Source organism: Protopterus annectens, chromosome 9.part0 (genome assembly GCF_019279795.1).
Source record: "Protopterus annectens isolate FY-2018-M chromosome 9.part0, PAN1.0, whole genome shotgun sequence".
In the NCBI taxonomy this organism is placed as follows: Eukaryota; Metazoa; Chordata; order Ceratodontiformes; family Protopteridae; genus Protopterus; species Protopterus annectens.
In genome coordinates, this window is record NC_056743.1 from 1693814489 (window position 1) to 1693832039 (window position 17551).

At 40.6% G+C, this 17551-nt stretch overlaps 1 protein-coding gene across 1 annotated transcript in view; it reads left to right on the plus strand.

Moving 5' to 3' along the window:
• The window catches only part of LOC122812221, a 459827-nt gene that overhangs the window by 356966 nt on the left and 85310 nt on the right, over window positions 1-17551 (plus strand). The window contains exon 6 of the mRNA XM_044084564.1: window positions 14412-14462. Within this exon, the coding sequence (XP_043940499.1) occupies window positions 14412-14462 (51 nt within the window). The remainder of the gene's footprint in view (window positions 1-14411; window positions 14463-17551) is intronic.

Consider the following 17551-nt stretch of genomic DNA (forward strand, 5'->3'; position numbering starts at 1 on the left):
ACTTATACACTAAGAACCAGTGCAAGGTGTGATACTTTACATGTGGTTTACCTTGCTACTTGCAAAGTATGCAGTAAATTCTATGTGGGAAAGCCAGACAGACTATTAAGGGATAGGATCAGGGAACACCTATACCATATTAAGAAGGGTAGTGTGTCCAATGCTTTAGCAAAACACATTAAAGAAACAAATGATCAACACACCTTTACATTTATGGTATTACGTAAATGTTATGAGAACTTGAGGGGTGGTGACACCAGAGTTCAAACTGAGAACCTGGAGGCTAAATGGATTGTGAGATTAAGAGCTAACACAGGACATGGTCTTAATGACCATGTGCCATTGAGATCCATCCTGGAAAATAGACCATTACGTAGGTAGAATCTGTTACATTTATGTGGTTTACATGTATTTGTAATATGCATTTTTTGTAATATTGCTTTTATCAACTGAGTGCAGTGAGATCATATTCTGATTTCAGACACTCCTACTGTGTACAAAGAGAGCATCTGGGAAACAGAAAAAAAAAAAAAAAATTTAAGCTTGTTTCCTGCCTTTCCTGTTAAGTGGTATAGACTATTTGTAGGCTTCTGAGCCCCCAAGCCCTTCTGTGTTGGAGGGAAGCCTTCTAGCTTAGTTTTTTTTCCTTATAACTAGCCAGTTTTCTAGTTTCAGCACTCAAATCTGTTTCTTTGATCTCAGCACTTATTCAGAAAAAAAAATTCATCTGCTTTTACTGTACTTGTGTTTCTACCTACTTTTTTACTTTTGCATCATCTTAAAAGTACTCAATTGTATTTATTACTGCTTGGTGTAACTCATTCTAAGCCTTTTGGTTTAAACACTTGGGCTTCGGACCAGTTGTTTTGCACTGAGAGGGTTTGTGGTCTGCACTGTAGTGGCAGAACAGGTAGCTTACATCCTTCTAAGTTGGGAACTGCTGATTGAGGGCTCAGTGTCTGTTATTCTAAAAGTGTATTAATTCTGGTTTAAGCACTTGGGCTTTCAGGCCAGTTATTTTACATTAAGAGGGTTAGTGGTCTGCACTCTTGTGGGAGGAGAGGCTGGACTCTGCCCTTCTGAGCTGGGAATTTCTGGTTAAAGGCTTATAGTACATGCATATCTGAACTGCTTCTTACTGAAGTTGGTGCGCCTTGTTTGCTGTGGCATAGACTGGATTCGGGCCTGCTGGATCTAGCTTTGTTTGTGTAACTTGAGCACTAATCCAGGCATTCTCTAAAGTATTCAATTGTATTTATTACTGCTTGGTAGTAACTTGATTCATAGGTTCATAGGTTCATAGGTTCATACTAGGCTATCTGCCCGAGGGCATTTACAAGCCTAGCCCATCGTTTTGTGGCTTACGCCACCCCTTTAGTATGGGGAACTATACCCATTATTTTGCTGTGCCTCTGTCGAGCAGTGACACTGAGGTAATCCCTGGGGTATATCTGCGATCTCCCATCCATTGGTCAAGATTTCTCTTGAACAAGGCCAGCGAGGTGCTCTGCCTCACATGTACCGGGATTTTGTTCCACAGCATAGGGAGTCTTTGGGTGATGAATCTATCCCTCCAGCACGTCCTATTAATAGCCGTGTCAAGGTTTAAGTCTCCCGCCCTTGTGGCTCTGATGGATCTAGATTTTTGAGGTGAAGCATATTCATCAAATCTGGGTTTGACATGGCCTTGTATGTCAGGCAAAGGTCACCTCTGAGCAAGCGGTAAGTGACTGAATAGAGCTGGAGTTCTTTCAGTCGGGCAGCATAGGACAGATTTTGAGACCCTTTATCCTTTTGGTGAGGAACTTTTGTGGCCTCTCCAGCTGCTGCAAGTGTCGGGTCAGATACATTCGAATGGGGCATTGTACTCAATCATTGGTCTGATGAGTGATGAGTAAAGGGAGACTATGACCTCCCTTGATCTAGATGAGAATCCCTTCATGATAAGGTGGGCAATGTAGAAGGTCTTCCTAACTACTTTAGCTACATGGGTGTCGAATGACAGACTACTATCAACCTGGGTCCCCAGGTCCCTGATAACTTCTTCTGTGCTCAGTGGATTGCCACCTATTTGGTAGCTAGGGTAACCTTGTTTTTCCCGAAGGGTATGACTATGCATTTTTGGCATTTAACTTTAGGCCGTGGCTCTGGCACCAGTTATCCGTTTCTGTGAGACCCTTCTGAAGGATATCTGTGTCAGATGTGTTTTCTACTATGGCGCCCAGTTTGCAGTCATCTGCAAACTTTGTCAGCCATAACCCTCCTGTGTTTGCTTGTACTTCGGAAAAGTAGATGCCAAACAAGAGTGGGCCCAGGACTGAGCCCTGTGGGACACCACTTGTGACAGGCTTTGAGTCTGACATGGCGCCAGCAACTCTAACCCTGTGGGTTCTGTCACTCAGCCAGTTTGCAACCCATCTTGTGATGTATGGGTTGACATTTAAGCTGATGAGTTTTTCAATGATACCCAAGTGGGGTATTGTATCGAAGGCCTTAGCCAGATCGAGGTAGGCTGTATGGACTGCCTTTCCCTCATCAATGGCTTTGGTGACTGTTTCGAAAAAGTCAACCAAGTTTAAAAGGCATGATCTGCCTTTGACAAAGCCAAACTGGGTTGGATCCAAAGTCTGCAAATTCCCTATGTCTTTATTTATGAGGTCCATTATGATCCTCTCCATGGCTTTGCAGATAAGGCTTGTCAAGCTAATGGGCCGGTAATTTCCAGGGTCGTTGGAGGCACCGCCTTTGTGAAGTGGTACCACAGTTGCAGTGCGCCACTCCCTGGGTGCGTATCCAGAGGTAAGACTTTGATTAAACAGCTGTCCTAGCTGTGGGTTTAATTCCTCATTGAGTTCATGGAGCACACAGCCGGGGACACCATCAGGTCCCATGGATGCTGTGTTTTTTGCTTTGGAGAGAGCAGTTCTCACTTGGGCTGGAGATGTTTGGGGGCTGCAATCGTTTGGTATAGATATCTCTCCTTTTGGGGAGGAGAGAAGTTTGCACTGAACCTGTCAGCCAGTATGTTGGCAATGTCTGTAGGATCAGTAATCTTCACATCATTTTGAACTAGCTCTGAGCATATCTGGGAGTTTCCTCCCAGGTTTCTAACATAGCTAAAGAAGGCCTTATGATTGTCTTTTGAGTCTTTAGCTATTTTTCTCTCGAAATTTGCTTTGGATGATTTTATGAGAGCTCTTAGTTTTTACTTATAGTGATCAAGGGTGTCTTACCTTTTAAGGATTTTGCTCTATCTTGTAGTAGCTTCCTCCTTTTGTTGTAGAGTTTGTTTATGGCTGGGGTCCACCAGACTGGACGCTTGCCTTTGGTACAAAGAGTCTTTGTTTTGCTTGGGATTGCCTTATCCATGCAGTCCTGCAGGTGCTGGTAGAAGGCATTTGTAAGTGATTCAGCGGCTTGAGTACTGTTTTCCATGAGCTCGGGGCCTTAAAGGAGACCACACTAGTCTTTAGAAGTGTGAAGTCGGCTTTTGAGAAGTTCTTTACTGTGGTCTTTTTATTTCAGGTGGGGGTGGGATGAGGACCTCCAGCTAGATTAGTTTGTGATCTGGTCTCACCAGTGTAGGGTACACCTCCGGTGTTGAACATTGTGCTCCCATGTTCGTGATGATGAGATCAAGTATGTTATCTCCTCTTGTGGGGATGGTGACTAGTTGTTCCATGGCATTTGAGTTTATGAATTCCAGGAACTTTTGGGCTAGGGTGTTTGGGCTTGAGTAGTGTTCCCAGTCTATATTAGGGTAATTGAAGTCACCTAGTATGATGGTGTTTGGTGATACATTTATCCCCTCTAGTGTTTTCAGGAAGGCCATGTGAGGTTCCTGAGTTTGTGAGGGTGGCCTGTAACATGCTACAATTTGCAGAGCAGTCTTGCCTATGGTTAATTGCACCTGGATGGTCTCCGATGCATCGTGCGTTGCCACCAGTCTTGAGGTGTGGGTGTCCTTGATGAATATGGATACCCCCCCCTCCTTTTATGGTATTGTCCGGATTTTGGGGCCGGAACGCATGATATGAGGTAAAACCCGATAGCGCTGGGGTGCTCTCAGGAGCCTTGAACCAGGTTTCTGTCACAGCACAGACATCGATGTTCTCCATACTGAGAAGGGCCTCGAGTGCGTGCATTTTGAGATTTAGACTTCTGGCATTGAGCAGCATTACCCTTAGTTTTTCCTTTTTGTGTTCTAGGGTGGTAGGTTTAGAATGTGAGCGTTGCCTAAAAAGGCACTATGGGGCTGGCAAGAGCCTTTGCCAATATCCGGAATCCCAGGGGTGACAGGTGCAAGCCGTCCCTTGAGCAGCGTGGCTTGTCCAGCATGTCATCCCAGGCAGACAGATACTGGATCCCCTTTGAATGACACCAGTGTTTAAGCCAATTGTTAAAGCTGATCATCTTATCTCTGTATTGTGGCATCATTCTTGGTGAAGGTAGGATACTGCTCAAGGTCAGGGTCATACCTGCCTGGGCTACATAATCAGAGAGCTCCTCAATGTCTCTTTTCATGTAGTCCAAGGAGGTACGTCTCAGGTCGTTTACATCAGCGTGGACAATGACTGAGTCATATTTGTACCTGCTGTTGAGAGACCTGAGTGCTTGCGTTATGTGGCGGATTCTAGCGCCCGACAGGCAGCTTACTGTGACCTTCTCCTTACTCAGTCTGGTGGCGGACGTCAGTGTGTCTGACTATGGAGTCACCAATGACTAGTGTGTCTGGCATTGTGTTTGGCCTTAAGGGCTGTGACTGTTTGACACTCTGACTGTGAGGTCTATGTGTTGCAGGTGTTGTGTTCTGAGGTGGTGGTTGTTTGGGTGTCTGCTTTGGTGGCCTCTGATGTTTTGGTAGATTTTTGATCAGAGCCTCCGAGTATGTCTTTGTGTGTTTATGTGTATGATTTGAGGTTGTAATGGTACTATGTGAGACTGGGTCTATAGTGTGTGTGGTAACCTTCTCCTCCTGACTGGTCTTGCCAGTCCTATGTTGAGAGAGCTCAGCTCAGATTAAAGTGTAGCTATCATTCTAAGTCTTTTGGATTAAGCACTTGGGCTTCAGACCAGTTGCTTTACATTAGGAAGGTTTGTGGCATGCACTGTGGTGGTAGGACAGGTAGCTTTCATCCTTCTAAGTTGGGAACTGCTGATTGAGAGCCCAGTGTCTGTTATTCTTAAAGTGTATTAGTTCTTGTTTAAGCACTTGGGCTTCAGGCCAGTTATTTTACATTAAGAAGGTTTGTGGTCTGCACTCTTGTGGGAGAAGAGGCTGGACTCTGCCCTTCTGAGCTGGGAATTTCTGGTTAAAGGTTTATAGTGCCTGAATATTTGAACTGTATCTTACTGAAATTGGTACACCTTGTTTGCTGTAGCATAGACTAGATCCAGGCCTGCTGAATCTAGCTTTGTTTATATGCTTGTTGTTTGTTTGCTTGTTATTTCCCTGGAACGCTAATTCCACCTAATATCGGCTTCTCAGCTTCTGTGGATCACTAGTGATATCTGCATTGCTTACTGTACTTATTTCCTTGTTTCACTTGAAAGAAAGTTACTGTTTGTCATTTTGCATTTAAGTTACCTGTAACACATTGCACTTAAGTTACCTGGCATTTGCTCACTAAAGCAATTATATAAGTCAGCACTAAAAATTAAAAGCACTACACCCTCACTCCCCACTGGCCCTGGTTTTCAATTATTAAGGAATTCCCAATATTATTCTAGCATGTCCAAAGGTCAGTTGTCAATCTCCTCTCCGGTCCAGCTGGTGAATCTGGGAATCTTGAGGCAATGTTACAACTGCCTCATGTACACAGACAACCCTCTCCTCCTCCCAACAAATTCCAACACATGTGAGAGATGCAACCATATAGCCAAACTGGAGGCTAAGCTCTCTCAACTCAGTACTGGCATAACCAGTCAGGAGGAGAAGGAAACCACACTCACTACAATTCTAGTCTCACATAGACCTACCACGACAGCAAACCAAACACATAATCACAGAAAAACATACTCAGAGGCTCTAAATAAAGATCTGCCGAAGCAGCAGAGACCTCCAAAGCAGACACCCAAGCAGCCGCTACCCCAAAACAAAGCATGTGCAACACATATCTCACAAAGCCAGTGTGCCGAACAGTCATAGCCCTTAAGACTAAACAACACACCTGATACACTTGTAATAGGTGACTCTATCGTCAGGCACACTGACGTCCCGCTCACCTGGCTGAACAAGGAGAGGGTCATGGTGAGCAGCCTGTCGGGCGCTAGGATCCGCCACATAACACAAGCACTCAGGTCACTCCAAGGCAAGGACAAATATGACTCAGTCATTGTCCATGCTGGTGTGAATGACCTGAGACGTACCTCCCTGGACTACATGAAAAGAGACATAAAGGAGCTCTCTGAGCATGCAGCCCAGGCCGGTATGACCCTGACCTTGAGTAGCATCTTACCCTCACCAAGAATGATGCCACAATATGAAGACAAGATGATCAATTTCAACAATTGGCTTAAGTACTGGTGTCATTCAAAGGGGATCCAATGCCTGTCAGCTTGGGATGATATGCTCGACAAGCCACGATGCTTCGCTAGGGACGGCTTGCACCTGTCACCCCTGGGCTTTCGGATATTGGCAAAGGCTCTTGCTACCCCATATTGCCTTTTTAGGCAAGGCTCAAAAGACAAACCCACCTCCATAGGTATCACAAGGGATAAGAAACTAAGAGTAATGCTACTCAACGCCAGAAGTCTAAACCTCAAGATGCACGCACTCGAAACTCTCCTTAGCATGGAGAACATCGATATCTGTGCAGTAACAGAAACCTGGTTCAGGGCTCCCGAGAGCACCCCAGCACTACCAGGTTATACCTCATACCATGCTTTTCAGCCCCAAAACTTAGACCGAACCACAAAAGGAGGGGGAGTATCGATATTCATCAAAGATATCCACACCTCCAGGTTGGTGGCAAAGCACAAAGCATCAGAGACTATCCATGTGCAACTAACAGTGGGTAAAACTGCCCTCCAGTTTATAGCCTGCTACAGACCACCCTCCCAAACCCAGGAACCCCACTCGGCCTTCCTGAGAACACTGGAAAATATGAAGGTCTCTCCAAACACCATTATATTGGGCGACTTCAACTACCCAAACATAGACTGGGAGCATTACTCTAGCTCCAACACCCTAGCCCAAAGGTACCTAGAATTTATAAACTCAAATGCTATGGAACAACTTGTTACCACTCCCACAAGAGGGGAAAACATACTGGACCTGATCATCACCAACATGGGGACTCTATGCTCCAGACCAGAAGTGTATCCCTCACTGGTAAGATCAGACCATAAACTAATCTCACTGGATATTCACATCCCGACCCCACCCCCTGCCTGGAAAACCACAGTGAAAAACTTCTCTAAAGCAAATTTCACACTCCTCAAAACTGAGGTGGAATCCTTCAAAGCCCCCGGGCCTGTGGAAAATATGGCCAGACCGCAGAATCCTTTATAAATGCATTCTATGAACACCTTCAGGAATGCATGGATCATGCGATCCCAAATAAAACCAAGACCCAATCCTCCAAAGGCAGACGTCCTGTCTGGTGGACCCCAGCCATAAACAAATTATACAATAGAAGGAGGAAGCTGTTAATGATAGAGCAAAATCCCAAAAAGGGAAGGCATCACTGATCAGTATTAGCAAAACACTACGGGCACACATAAAATTGTCTAAGGCCAGCTTCGAGAGAAAAATTGCACAGGACGCTAAGGATAATCACAAGGCTTTCTTTAGTTATGTTAGGAACCTGGGTGGTAATTCCCAGATATGCTCAGAATTAGTCCAAAATGACAAAAAATACACCGAACCCACAGACATTGCCAACATCCTAGCTGACAGGTTCAGTGCAAACTTCTCCCCCCCCTCCCCACCAAAAGGGCAAATATCTATCCCAGCAGAGTGTTGCCCCCCTGACATCTCAGATGCTCAGGTAAGAGCCGCCCTCTCCAAAGCAAAAAACATAGCATCAATGGGACCAGACGGTGTCCCGGGCTGCGTCCTACATGAACTCCAAGAAGAGCTAAACCCAAACATAAAACTACTGTCCAATCTCAGCCTTACTACAGGATATGTGCCCAAAGAGTGGCGTACAGCAACAGTGGTCCCTCTCCATAAAGGTGGTGCCTCAACGGATCCTGGAAACTATCGCCCCATAAGCCTGACTAGCTTGGTCTGCAAAGCTATGGAAAGGATCATCATGGACCTCATAAATAAAGATATTGGGGACCTACAAACACTGGATCCTACCCAGTTCAGCTTTGTTAAGGACAGATCCTGCCTCTTAAACCTGGTTGATTTCTTTGAAACAGTCACCAAGGCCATTGACGAGGGGAAGGTGGTCCACACAGCCTACCTGGACCTCGCAAAAGCCTTCGATACAATACCCCACTCGGACATTATAGATAAGCTCACCAGCTTAAATATAAACCCCTATGTCACTAGATGGATTGCAAATTGGGTCAAGGACAGAACCCACATGGTTAGAATTGCTGGAGCTATGTCAGACTCCAAACCAGTTACAAGTGGTGTCCCACAAGGCTCAGTCCTGGGACCTCTCTTATTTGGTATATATTTCTCGGAGGTACAGGCCAACACGGAAGGACTGTGGCTGACCAAGTTCACAGATGACTGCAAACTGGGTGCCATAATCGACTCTCCAGCCGACACAAGCATCCTCCAAAAGGGCCTCATAGAAACAGACAACTGGTGCCAGAGCCATGGCCTCAAGCTAAATGCCAAAAAGTGTATAGTCATCCCCTTTGGCAAAAACAAAGTGCCCACAAATTACCACATAGGTGGTAATCCATTAAGTACAGAAGAAGTAATTAGGGACCTGGGGACCCATGTTGATAGCAATCTCTCATTTGACAACCACGTGGCCAAAGTGGTTAGAAAAACATTTTATATAGCCCACCTAGTCATGAAGGGATTCACATCTAGATCAGGGGACGTCATCGTGCCTCTTTACTCATCCCTTATCAGGCCCATAATTGAGTACAATGCCCCTTTTGGGATGTACCTTACCAGACACCTGCAGCAACTGGAAAGACCCCAAAAGTACCTCACCAAGAGGATCAAAGGGCTCAAACAGATGCCATATGCTGCCCGGTTAAAGAAACTCCAGCTCTACTCAGTGGCATACCGCCTGTTCAGAGGCGATCTGTGCCTGACGTATAAAGCCATGTCTAACCCGGAATTAATGGACATGCTGCACCTCAGAAAATCCAAATCCCATCGAGCTACGCTCGAGAGACTTGAACTTCAGCACTGAAATAAATAGGACATGCTGGAGGGACAGATTCATAACCCAGAGGCTCCCTTCACTCTGGAATAAAATCCCAGTCCAGGTTAGGCAGAGTCCCTCATTGACTCTCTTCAAGAGGAATCTTGATGAGTGGATGGGAGATCGTAGGTTTACCCCAGGTATCACTTCTGTGTCACTGTTAGACAGAGGCACAGTATACTAACCTCGAAAAAGGGCATAGCAAAATAAATTTAAAATGGGTGGCGAAAGCCAAACACATTCTGGCTAGGCTTATAAATGCCCTAGGGCAGATTGCCTAGTATGAACCTATGAACCTATGAAATGTGTTTTTTGTAATGAAGTTTTTATATATTTTACCATGCATTTTACTGTGGGCTGAATACAATTGTTCTTTGTGCCTTTAAGAGTTTTCTCTTTTTAATCATGTGACTAGCTAATGCTTAGTATAAGAATGGGTGTGTTGAGTGCTGCTTTTTATACACCTGAAGAAGCCTTGTGGTGAAAGCGCTTTTGTGTCTTGTAATAAATCAGCTGAAGAAACTGGAGCCTTTCCTCTGCCTGCTTTTATTCTTTGGACTTGTTCCCAAATGACTGCCAGACTTGAAATATTTTCTCCCACTTTTAATTTTTCCAGATGTTTTGGGATTTCTAATGCTGTGACAGAAATGGACCCTATTCCTGAGTCAGGGTACAATTAGAGTTTATGAAATTAGTATTACTTCAATTTTTGATGTTCACCATGAGTGCTTTTCACAGAACTGCTTCCTTTTGCAGTTCATATAGACTTACATGTATCAGTAGCATATTTAAGTCCATTTTCATTTGAAAACATTATTTCAAAAGCTGTTCCTTCTCAAGTAGGTTATAATAATAATTAGTGCTGGAGGCCGCCCCTTGCAGGACATTGAGAACACTGCTGGTTTTCAATGTGGCTGCAGTCTAGTTGGCCTCTGATGCAAAAGGTTAACAAATTAGAAATATAAAAGTACTTGTGCTTGTACTGAAAGCTAAATAATTACCAATTATGAGATATTTTAGCTGACAAGTCTGGAAATTTATTTTTGCTGCCTTGACAAACTGGACTAGTATTTTGAACATAGAACTATGCTAACATTATCTGAAAAAGCTAAACATTCAAATTCCACAAATAAGCCTTTCAAACATTGTGTCATTGAATAGCTTTGGGACCCCTTATTGGTTGTCTCCACCTTTTATCATTGCTACAATTGGCTGTAGCCTGTTTTCCCAAAAAATTCACCTCTCCTTAAACATTACTGCATCATATCCTGAGCGACATGAGGTTGTTCCAAGAGTTTTCTATACTTGCAACTATATTTATGCATTTTCCACATTTATTGCCTTCTCATCTGAATCTCTGATCTTTTACCTTATATTCTTTCTTTTGTTTTTGGCACATTCAGTGGCTGCCTGATTTTTGTCTACCTCTGGTTTGGTTTCCTTTCCCATATGACACCTATATTCTTCTGCTAAACTAAGCAGGGAAGTCATCTTAGACTTTTTCTCTTCATGTTTCAAAACTCTCACTATGTTTGGATCTGGTGAGGTCAGTCAATATGTATGCAGTCCTGCAATGTAATCAGTCCTTCATGTAATCAGTTTTGAGAAGGCCTATACCACTTCAGAGAGAAGAATATATAATCTTGGTATACACTGATTTTTATATATCATTTGATATATATTTTCTTGTTTTCCTGTCCAACTGATCCAGTACCTTTTGGGGCCATTCATTCACCCCAAAACTGATCATTAGAACAGGAAGAGAAAATTGGATTATAGCTTGGACTTTGTTCCTAGATGTCAGTGTTTTTTTTCAGTATTAATTTTAGTCTTCTAAAATATTCCTTACTGAATTTTGTTCACACCTGTTCATGTTTTTTGTTGCTCCTTCATCAATTCCCAAACATTTATACACTCCCTCTAGCTCAAGTTCTTTTATATCACATTCTTGTCCCATGCTTATATTTTCTAGGTGCTGCAACTTTCCAGCGTTAAATGTTGTTTTTGTACATTTAACAAGACTTAATGACATTCATATATAATCTGGGAAAGTTTTGACCACTTCCAGTTGTGCTTTCAGCTCATCTGATGAGCTATATATTCTCTGTGTATCACAAAACCACCTTAATTGGAGCTTATAAAGGAAGGGTCATTATCTAATTTTAAGGTGGCTAATATTCCGAACATTGCAAAAATCTTTTCAAGACTTAAACTACATGGTTGGCTAATATGACCTACATTGTATCTATGAGTCTGGAAAATTCATCTGTCAGTGCTGGCAATGACTCCCTATTGGAGCTGCCTGGACCATGCACCTAATATTAATGCAACCACTGCAAATCTTTAATACTTTCCTGTTAATTAATTAAGCAAAGCAAACTGCAACACATAGAATAGGGTTGAAAAACAACACATTGCCTGCTGTGGACTAATTGTGCAGTAAGGAGAAAAATGTCAGTGAGAAACATAGCATGGAAAGTATTCGAATAAAATTACAACATGAATTCATTCAACAAACGCAGACATGCTTGAAACAACTATGAGAGTCTTTTAAGAAAAGATAAACAGAACTACTTCTGCATTTTACAGCGAGGCAACTTAAAACAACTATGAGAGTCTTTTAAGAAAATATAAACAGAACTACTGCATTTTACAGCGAGGCAACTTAAAATAACTATGAGAGTCTTTTAAGAAAATATAAACAGAACTACTTCTGCATTTTACAGCAAGGCAACTTAAATAATGTTTCATGTTTATGGAAACATTAAGAAGCTTCTTATAAATTCAAAAGTTTCAAGTCTGAACCCATGGACGTGCCAATAGCTGACTTCAGATTCCATCCCGCAGCACTGATATTGGTACGAAGAATGTTTGGTAGATAAAAAGAACAGTTCATTCCCTCAACAGACACCCTTCAGTCATGCTAGATAAAGAAATTCTATTTATCATGCCACCAGTAATAAATTTGTTGAATACTCAAGCTCACTTCCACATCTATAGAAATAAGCCAAAATAATATAATTGCACCAGGAAGGTAATCAGGGTAAAGTTGACAGTTGTAAACTGCAGTCAATCTGAGCCCTCTACCAAAAAATATTTGATTCCACTAAGTATTCAACTTAAGTTTCCTGCTAGATCACAACTTGATAACACAAACACATACTAGACACAGTACACAACCTTGTTTGAATTTTATTGTTAATCACATAGCAGCAAATAAAAACAAGAGATTAATCTCAGGTGCTGCCTTTTTACACTTTTCAATAGTCTTTGATGTTATAAATCATCAGCTGATGCCAGGACTATAAAACCGTGGATGCCGTACAACAGTGCTAGGGGTATATAACCTAGGATGCCTACAACTACATGCAGAATCATGCCTCCACCATTCAATGACACTACAAAATCTTCCTTACACAGACAACAAACATCAGAGTAACCTTAAATGTTGATACCAACACAACTCATCTCCACAAAAAGTTAAATTGAGATATGTAGACAATACAACCTTACTATACTCAGTTAAGGGCACACAAACCCTAGAGACCTTCAAATAATCTTTGACTTACTTCACATGTGGATAAAACAAAACACATTAATTCTAAATGTAGTGAAGGCAAAACTCATTGTTGTGGACTAGCCTGAGTAATACTTAACTGTTCAGCAAGCTGTTTGCACAATCTATGGAGCATCAGGGCCTATCCTGCTAGTACAAACATGAAAATGATTGGGAGTTTACAACTGACCACAAACTCAGCTATAAAGAACACATTGATATAGCTACACATGACATTCATACAAAAGTAGGAGCTCTGTATAGAATAAACAACTTTGTATTGCCTTCTTCAAGGGAAACATAGCTGAAACATTACTTTTGCATAGGCTGCCGTGTGGAGTAATTGCAAATGAAAAAATAAAAACGCAATTTCTAATGTGACCTCATCTTACTATAAAATCACATAATTCACAGCTGATCTAAGAAAAAAACTTAAGCACCAGTGCACAGTATTAAAACATAAACTAGATGACTATGGAAAAGAAACTGTACTACTTACCTACAATTATTTCACACAAGTTAATGCATACCCAACCTTACCCTGCACTAAATCCCTTGATAAAATAGTATACTCCCAGTGGGAAAGTATGTTCAAGTAGCCAACACTTTTTAAATGTTAATAGATTCAGTTCAAACAGAAGTGACAGGACTTTGAGATTTTACCTTCCCACAGAGGGGAATAGACTGCCAAATTAACTAAGACCCATAACAAATTTCTATACTTTTAGAATCACAGCAAAACCACATGTGGAAATCTTCGTATTTGTGCTACATGTATTCCACATTGAGGTAATATCATTTAACTACAATACTAAACTTCCACTTTTCCTTCCTGATTTATAACTCAATTTTTCTTCTTCTTCCAGTCAGCAAAGAATATAACCTTCACTATGACCCACCCATTTACCTGTTTTTCCATTGACTGCTGAAAAGCGTGTCTAAATATATATGTAAGCTGTGTTCTGATACAACTATTATACGTGTTGTATATGTCAATAACTGCTTTACATTATTCTTTTGTTACGTATTATTCTACTAACCCACTACTTCCTGCCTTGGTGTGAGAGCCCCACCCATTCATTCTCTGTTTAAAGTAAGTGCCCTGTGACCCATTTGTGCATTTTTCAGGGTGGAAGCCTGTCAGTCTATCTACTTCCCAAGGAGGTGAGAGCTGAAGACTGAGAGAGAGTGGCTCAAAAGGGACATGAAGAAATATTTTCCTTACATGGAGTTGTAGATTTGTGGAACAGCCTATCCTTGTGGAACTTACGGAATCAAAAACCGAGGTAGAATTCAAGAATAGGCATGATAGTCATAAAGGAACTTTCCCAAAGTGTAAGATGGCGTGCAATGTCAGTGAACAAGGACTTGCTAGTTGTCTATTATGCAAGAATTAGACTAGAAGGCCAAGTAGTTCTTAAATGAATCAACTGCAATGTTTCTCTTGTTATGTATAGTTGAATACATTAAAATATATTTAGGTACTAATGCCTTGTTGTATAACACTACAGGTGCGCCAAAAAAGACGCAGAAGAAAACAAATTGAAGAGTCACAATATATGGTGAGTATAACCAATGAATGGTGGCATGAGATGGATAAAACTCAGAATTAAAGTACAGAGCAAGATTTCTCAGAAGAGCTAGTGAAATTCTGTCAGCATGTCAGGGACTCAGGTTCAAGCACATATCTAGGTCATCTGTGATCTGGCTGAGTAGGAAAAGACAGCACATCCAGTAACCACTGTTTATAGCATGGGGTGAGAGTGACTGCAACAGTGACTGGGCCATGGAGGTGAATGTAGCATAGGACGGGGTTATTGTCTTACACTGGTGACCAAAGAAATGCCTCTGTGAAACCAAAGACTGACACAAAACACTCCAAGGTTGTAAAAGAGATCAAAGATTCATTAAATTATTAAGCGCTTTTGTCTTAGATAAGACTTCATCAGAATAATACATACTTTTCAATAAAAATTATATTTATAGAAAATTATAAACAGTTCAATTGAAGACAGAATATTTTATCACTTCCCCAAAATTGAAAGTAACAGTCCACTTGTTACTTCTAATATATTCACATATAAAATTTGATCATATGAAAATAATAAATATCAAATGTTAAAAAATCTATTACATTAAACCTGACATTATTCAGACAATCAAAACCCATATTTTTTATATAAATATTATAACATTACATATTTGTTTTTAAACAATCATATTTTATATAATATTTAAAATACATGAACAGGAATTATATCAGTCACAATAACATTATACCACCCATTAATTCAATCTTATAATGTTAATGCTCTCATTTTCAAAACAGAAGCTAAGGAAATCTGGTCATTGAGACCTAGTGGGATAGAAAAGGTTGAGTTGCAACTGCCAGACTAATTCCCAATATTCAAGTAAACCCTCCATTGTCCCCTGTGGGGGTTGGGATCTACCTGTTCCAATACCCAAAAAGAAAATGTGCTCTGAATACAGTGAACTGAATGCCTGTAAATAGCATTAGTTTCATTATTTTTCATCACCTTGTACATATGTTCATGCACCCTATTTTTGAGGGCACATTCTGTCTTGCCCACATAATAAGAGAAGTATATCTGGCAGAAAGCCAGGTATATGACCATTTTAGTAGAACAATTAAAATATCTATTTCCCCTAAAAATTTCCCGTATACTGGGAAAAGACAATTCTCCACAACGTACTATGTATATACACTGATAGCATATGCCACATCTATATGTCCCCTTTAAACTATGATTGGCAATAAATAATTTCTCAATACAACCTTTTCAAGGAAAGTTTTAATATTAAAACCTATTCTATGAGTATATAAAGGAGTTTTGAGAAAACTGGTAAACCACTGGGCATTTTAGAAAACAGGTCCCAAAATTTACTAACAATTTTTTGAATATTAAACTTATCATTGATAAATTTCAAAATGAGTGACCAGTTGGTTTCAGCTTTCACCCTGACCATCTCATTCTTCAATGCCAGGTCTTCAAATCAATCCATACCAACCATATTTGATGTGTTTGTAGCCAAAAGGGAACAAATTTGGTACCCCAGGCTTTTAGTACTTCACTGTTTAAATCTTTAATTAAGGGTCCTGAGTATCCATGTTCTACAAAGAAATTCCTCAATATAATTTGATTATTTTACCAAATCATCATACACAAATGTCATATGAGCTGCCCTGACCATCTGTCCCTTAACTATATTATTCTTCTGATGAGTTGGATGGTCACTAGTATAATGTAAATAGGAATTTGAGAAATTCTCTTTTCTGTAAAGTCTAGATATAAACTTCCCTTTAATTAAGTCCTTAACCAATGTAGCGTCCAAATAATGAATCTCATCTCTACTTACATTGCTTGTAAATTGCAAAAGGTCAGTATTTCAGTTAATATAAATAATAAATTTGTCCATTTAATTCCTAGTCTCTTTCCAAATGAGAAAGATTTCATCCAAAAAAATGTAAATACAGAATGATAAATTGAAAATAGGCGGATTTAAAAACATACTCTTGTTCCCAATATAAAAGTACCATATTGGCAAAAACAGGAATGCAAGTGGCCCCCATAGCAACTCCACTAATCTCTTTATAATATTCCCCTCAAAATTCATAAAGTTATTATCTCCATACATTCCAACACTAATCTAAGGTCAATGGTATTTAAAAACTTAGATGAGGTGAGAATATTTCCACACCATTGTAAAGCCAAAACATGAGGGATCACCGTAAATAAATCCTTAATGTCAATGGTTATTAACAGATGGTGGGGACTAGAGAATTCTTCGGCCACTTTTGCTAAGAAGTTCCAAGAATCCACCAAAAGATGGTTTTAAGATTTAAGGAACAATTTATGTTTCCTGTTCACAAAAACAGTAAAGGGTAGGTTTGGAACCTCCAGCTGCCATAATGGGTCTAAGTGGGGGATCCAGAAGATTCTTGTGAGTCTTTGGTATCCAAAAAATAGATGAAATAACAGGTTTTAATGCTGTAAGTAAATCATATAGGTTTTTATCAATCATACCTTTCAAAAAGTTGTCCTTTAAAACCATCTCAGTCTTTCTATAAGCCATTTGTATCTCATTCCATGAAACCTAAAAATAACTCATACCACTGTTCAACAAATCTAACATGATGGCTGTGTACATCCAATATTACATAATAACCACCCCTCCCCTTTGTCAAGTTTCATAATTTGAATATTTTATTGTCTTGTACTGGGACATAAAAGATCTCAGATCTGCGCAGCAGCTGGCTTCATTCTAAAAGCCAGCGCTGTGTAAAAGGGTACAAAAAACTTTTGCAATCTGATATTCTAGACAGTTTTCCACTGGAATACTACTTTCTGTATCACTTGTATATATAGCTTTAGCCTATAGATAACTGGGATGACTGTTGCAGGTGGGTGAAAGGTGAAGAAGATGTTGGTGCAGGCAAGCCACCACTGATTAAAGGAAATGAATTATGCTGTGCTGCTGTTGCCATAAACCATAAATGGCAATCAACTCTACATAAGGATTGTGTGATTTGTTTGGTCTGCACAACTGTATCTTTTTAATATTGAACTTTTTCAGACACTAGCATGTTAAAAATCTTGCTATACTCCATGCACACTTGAGATTGACTTGT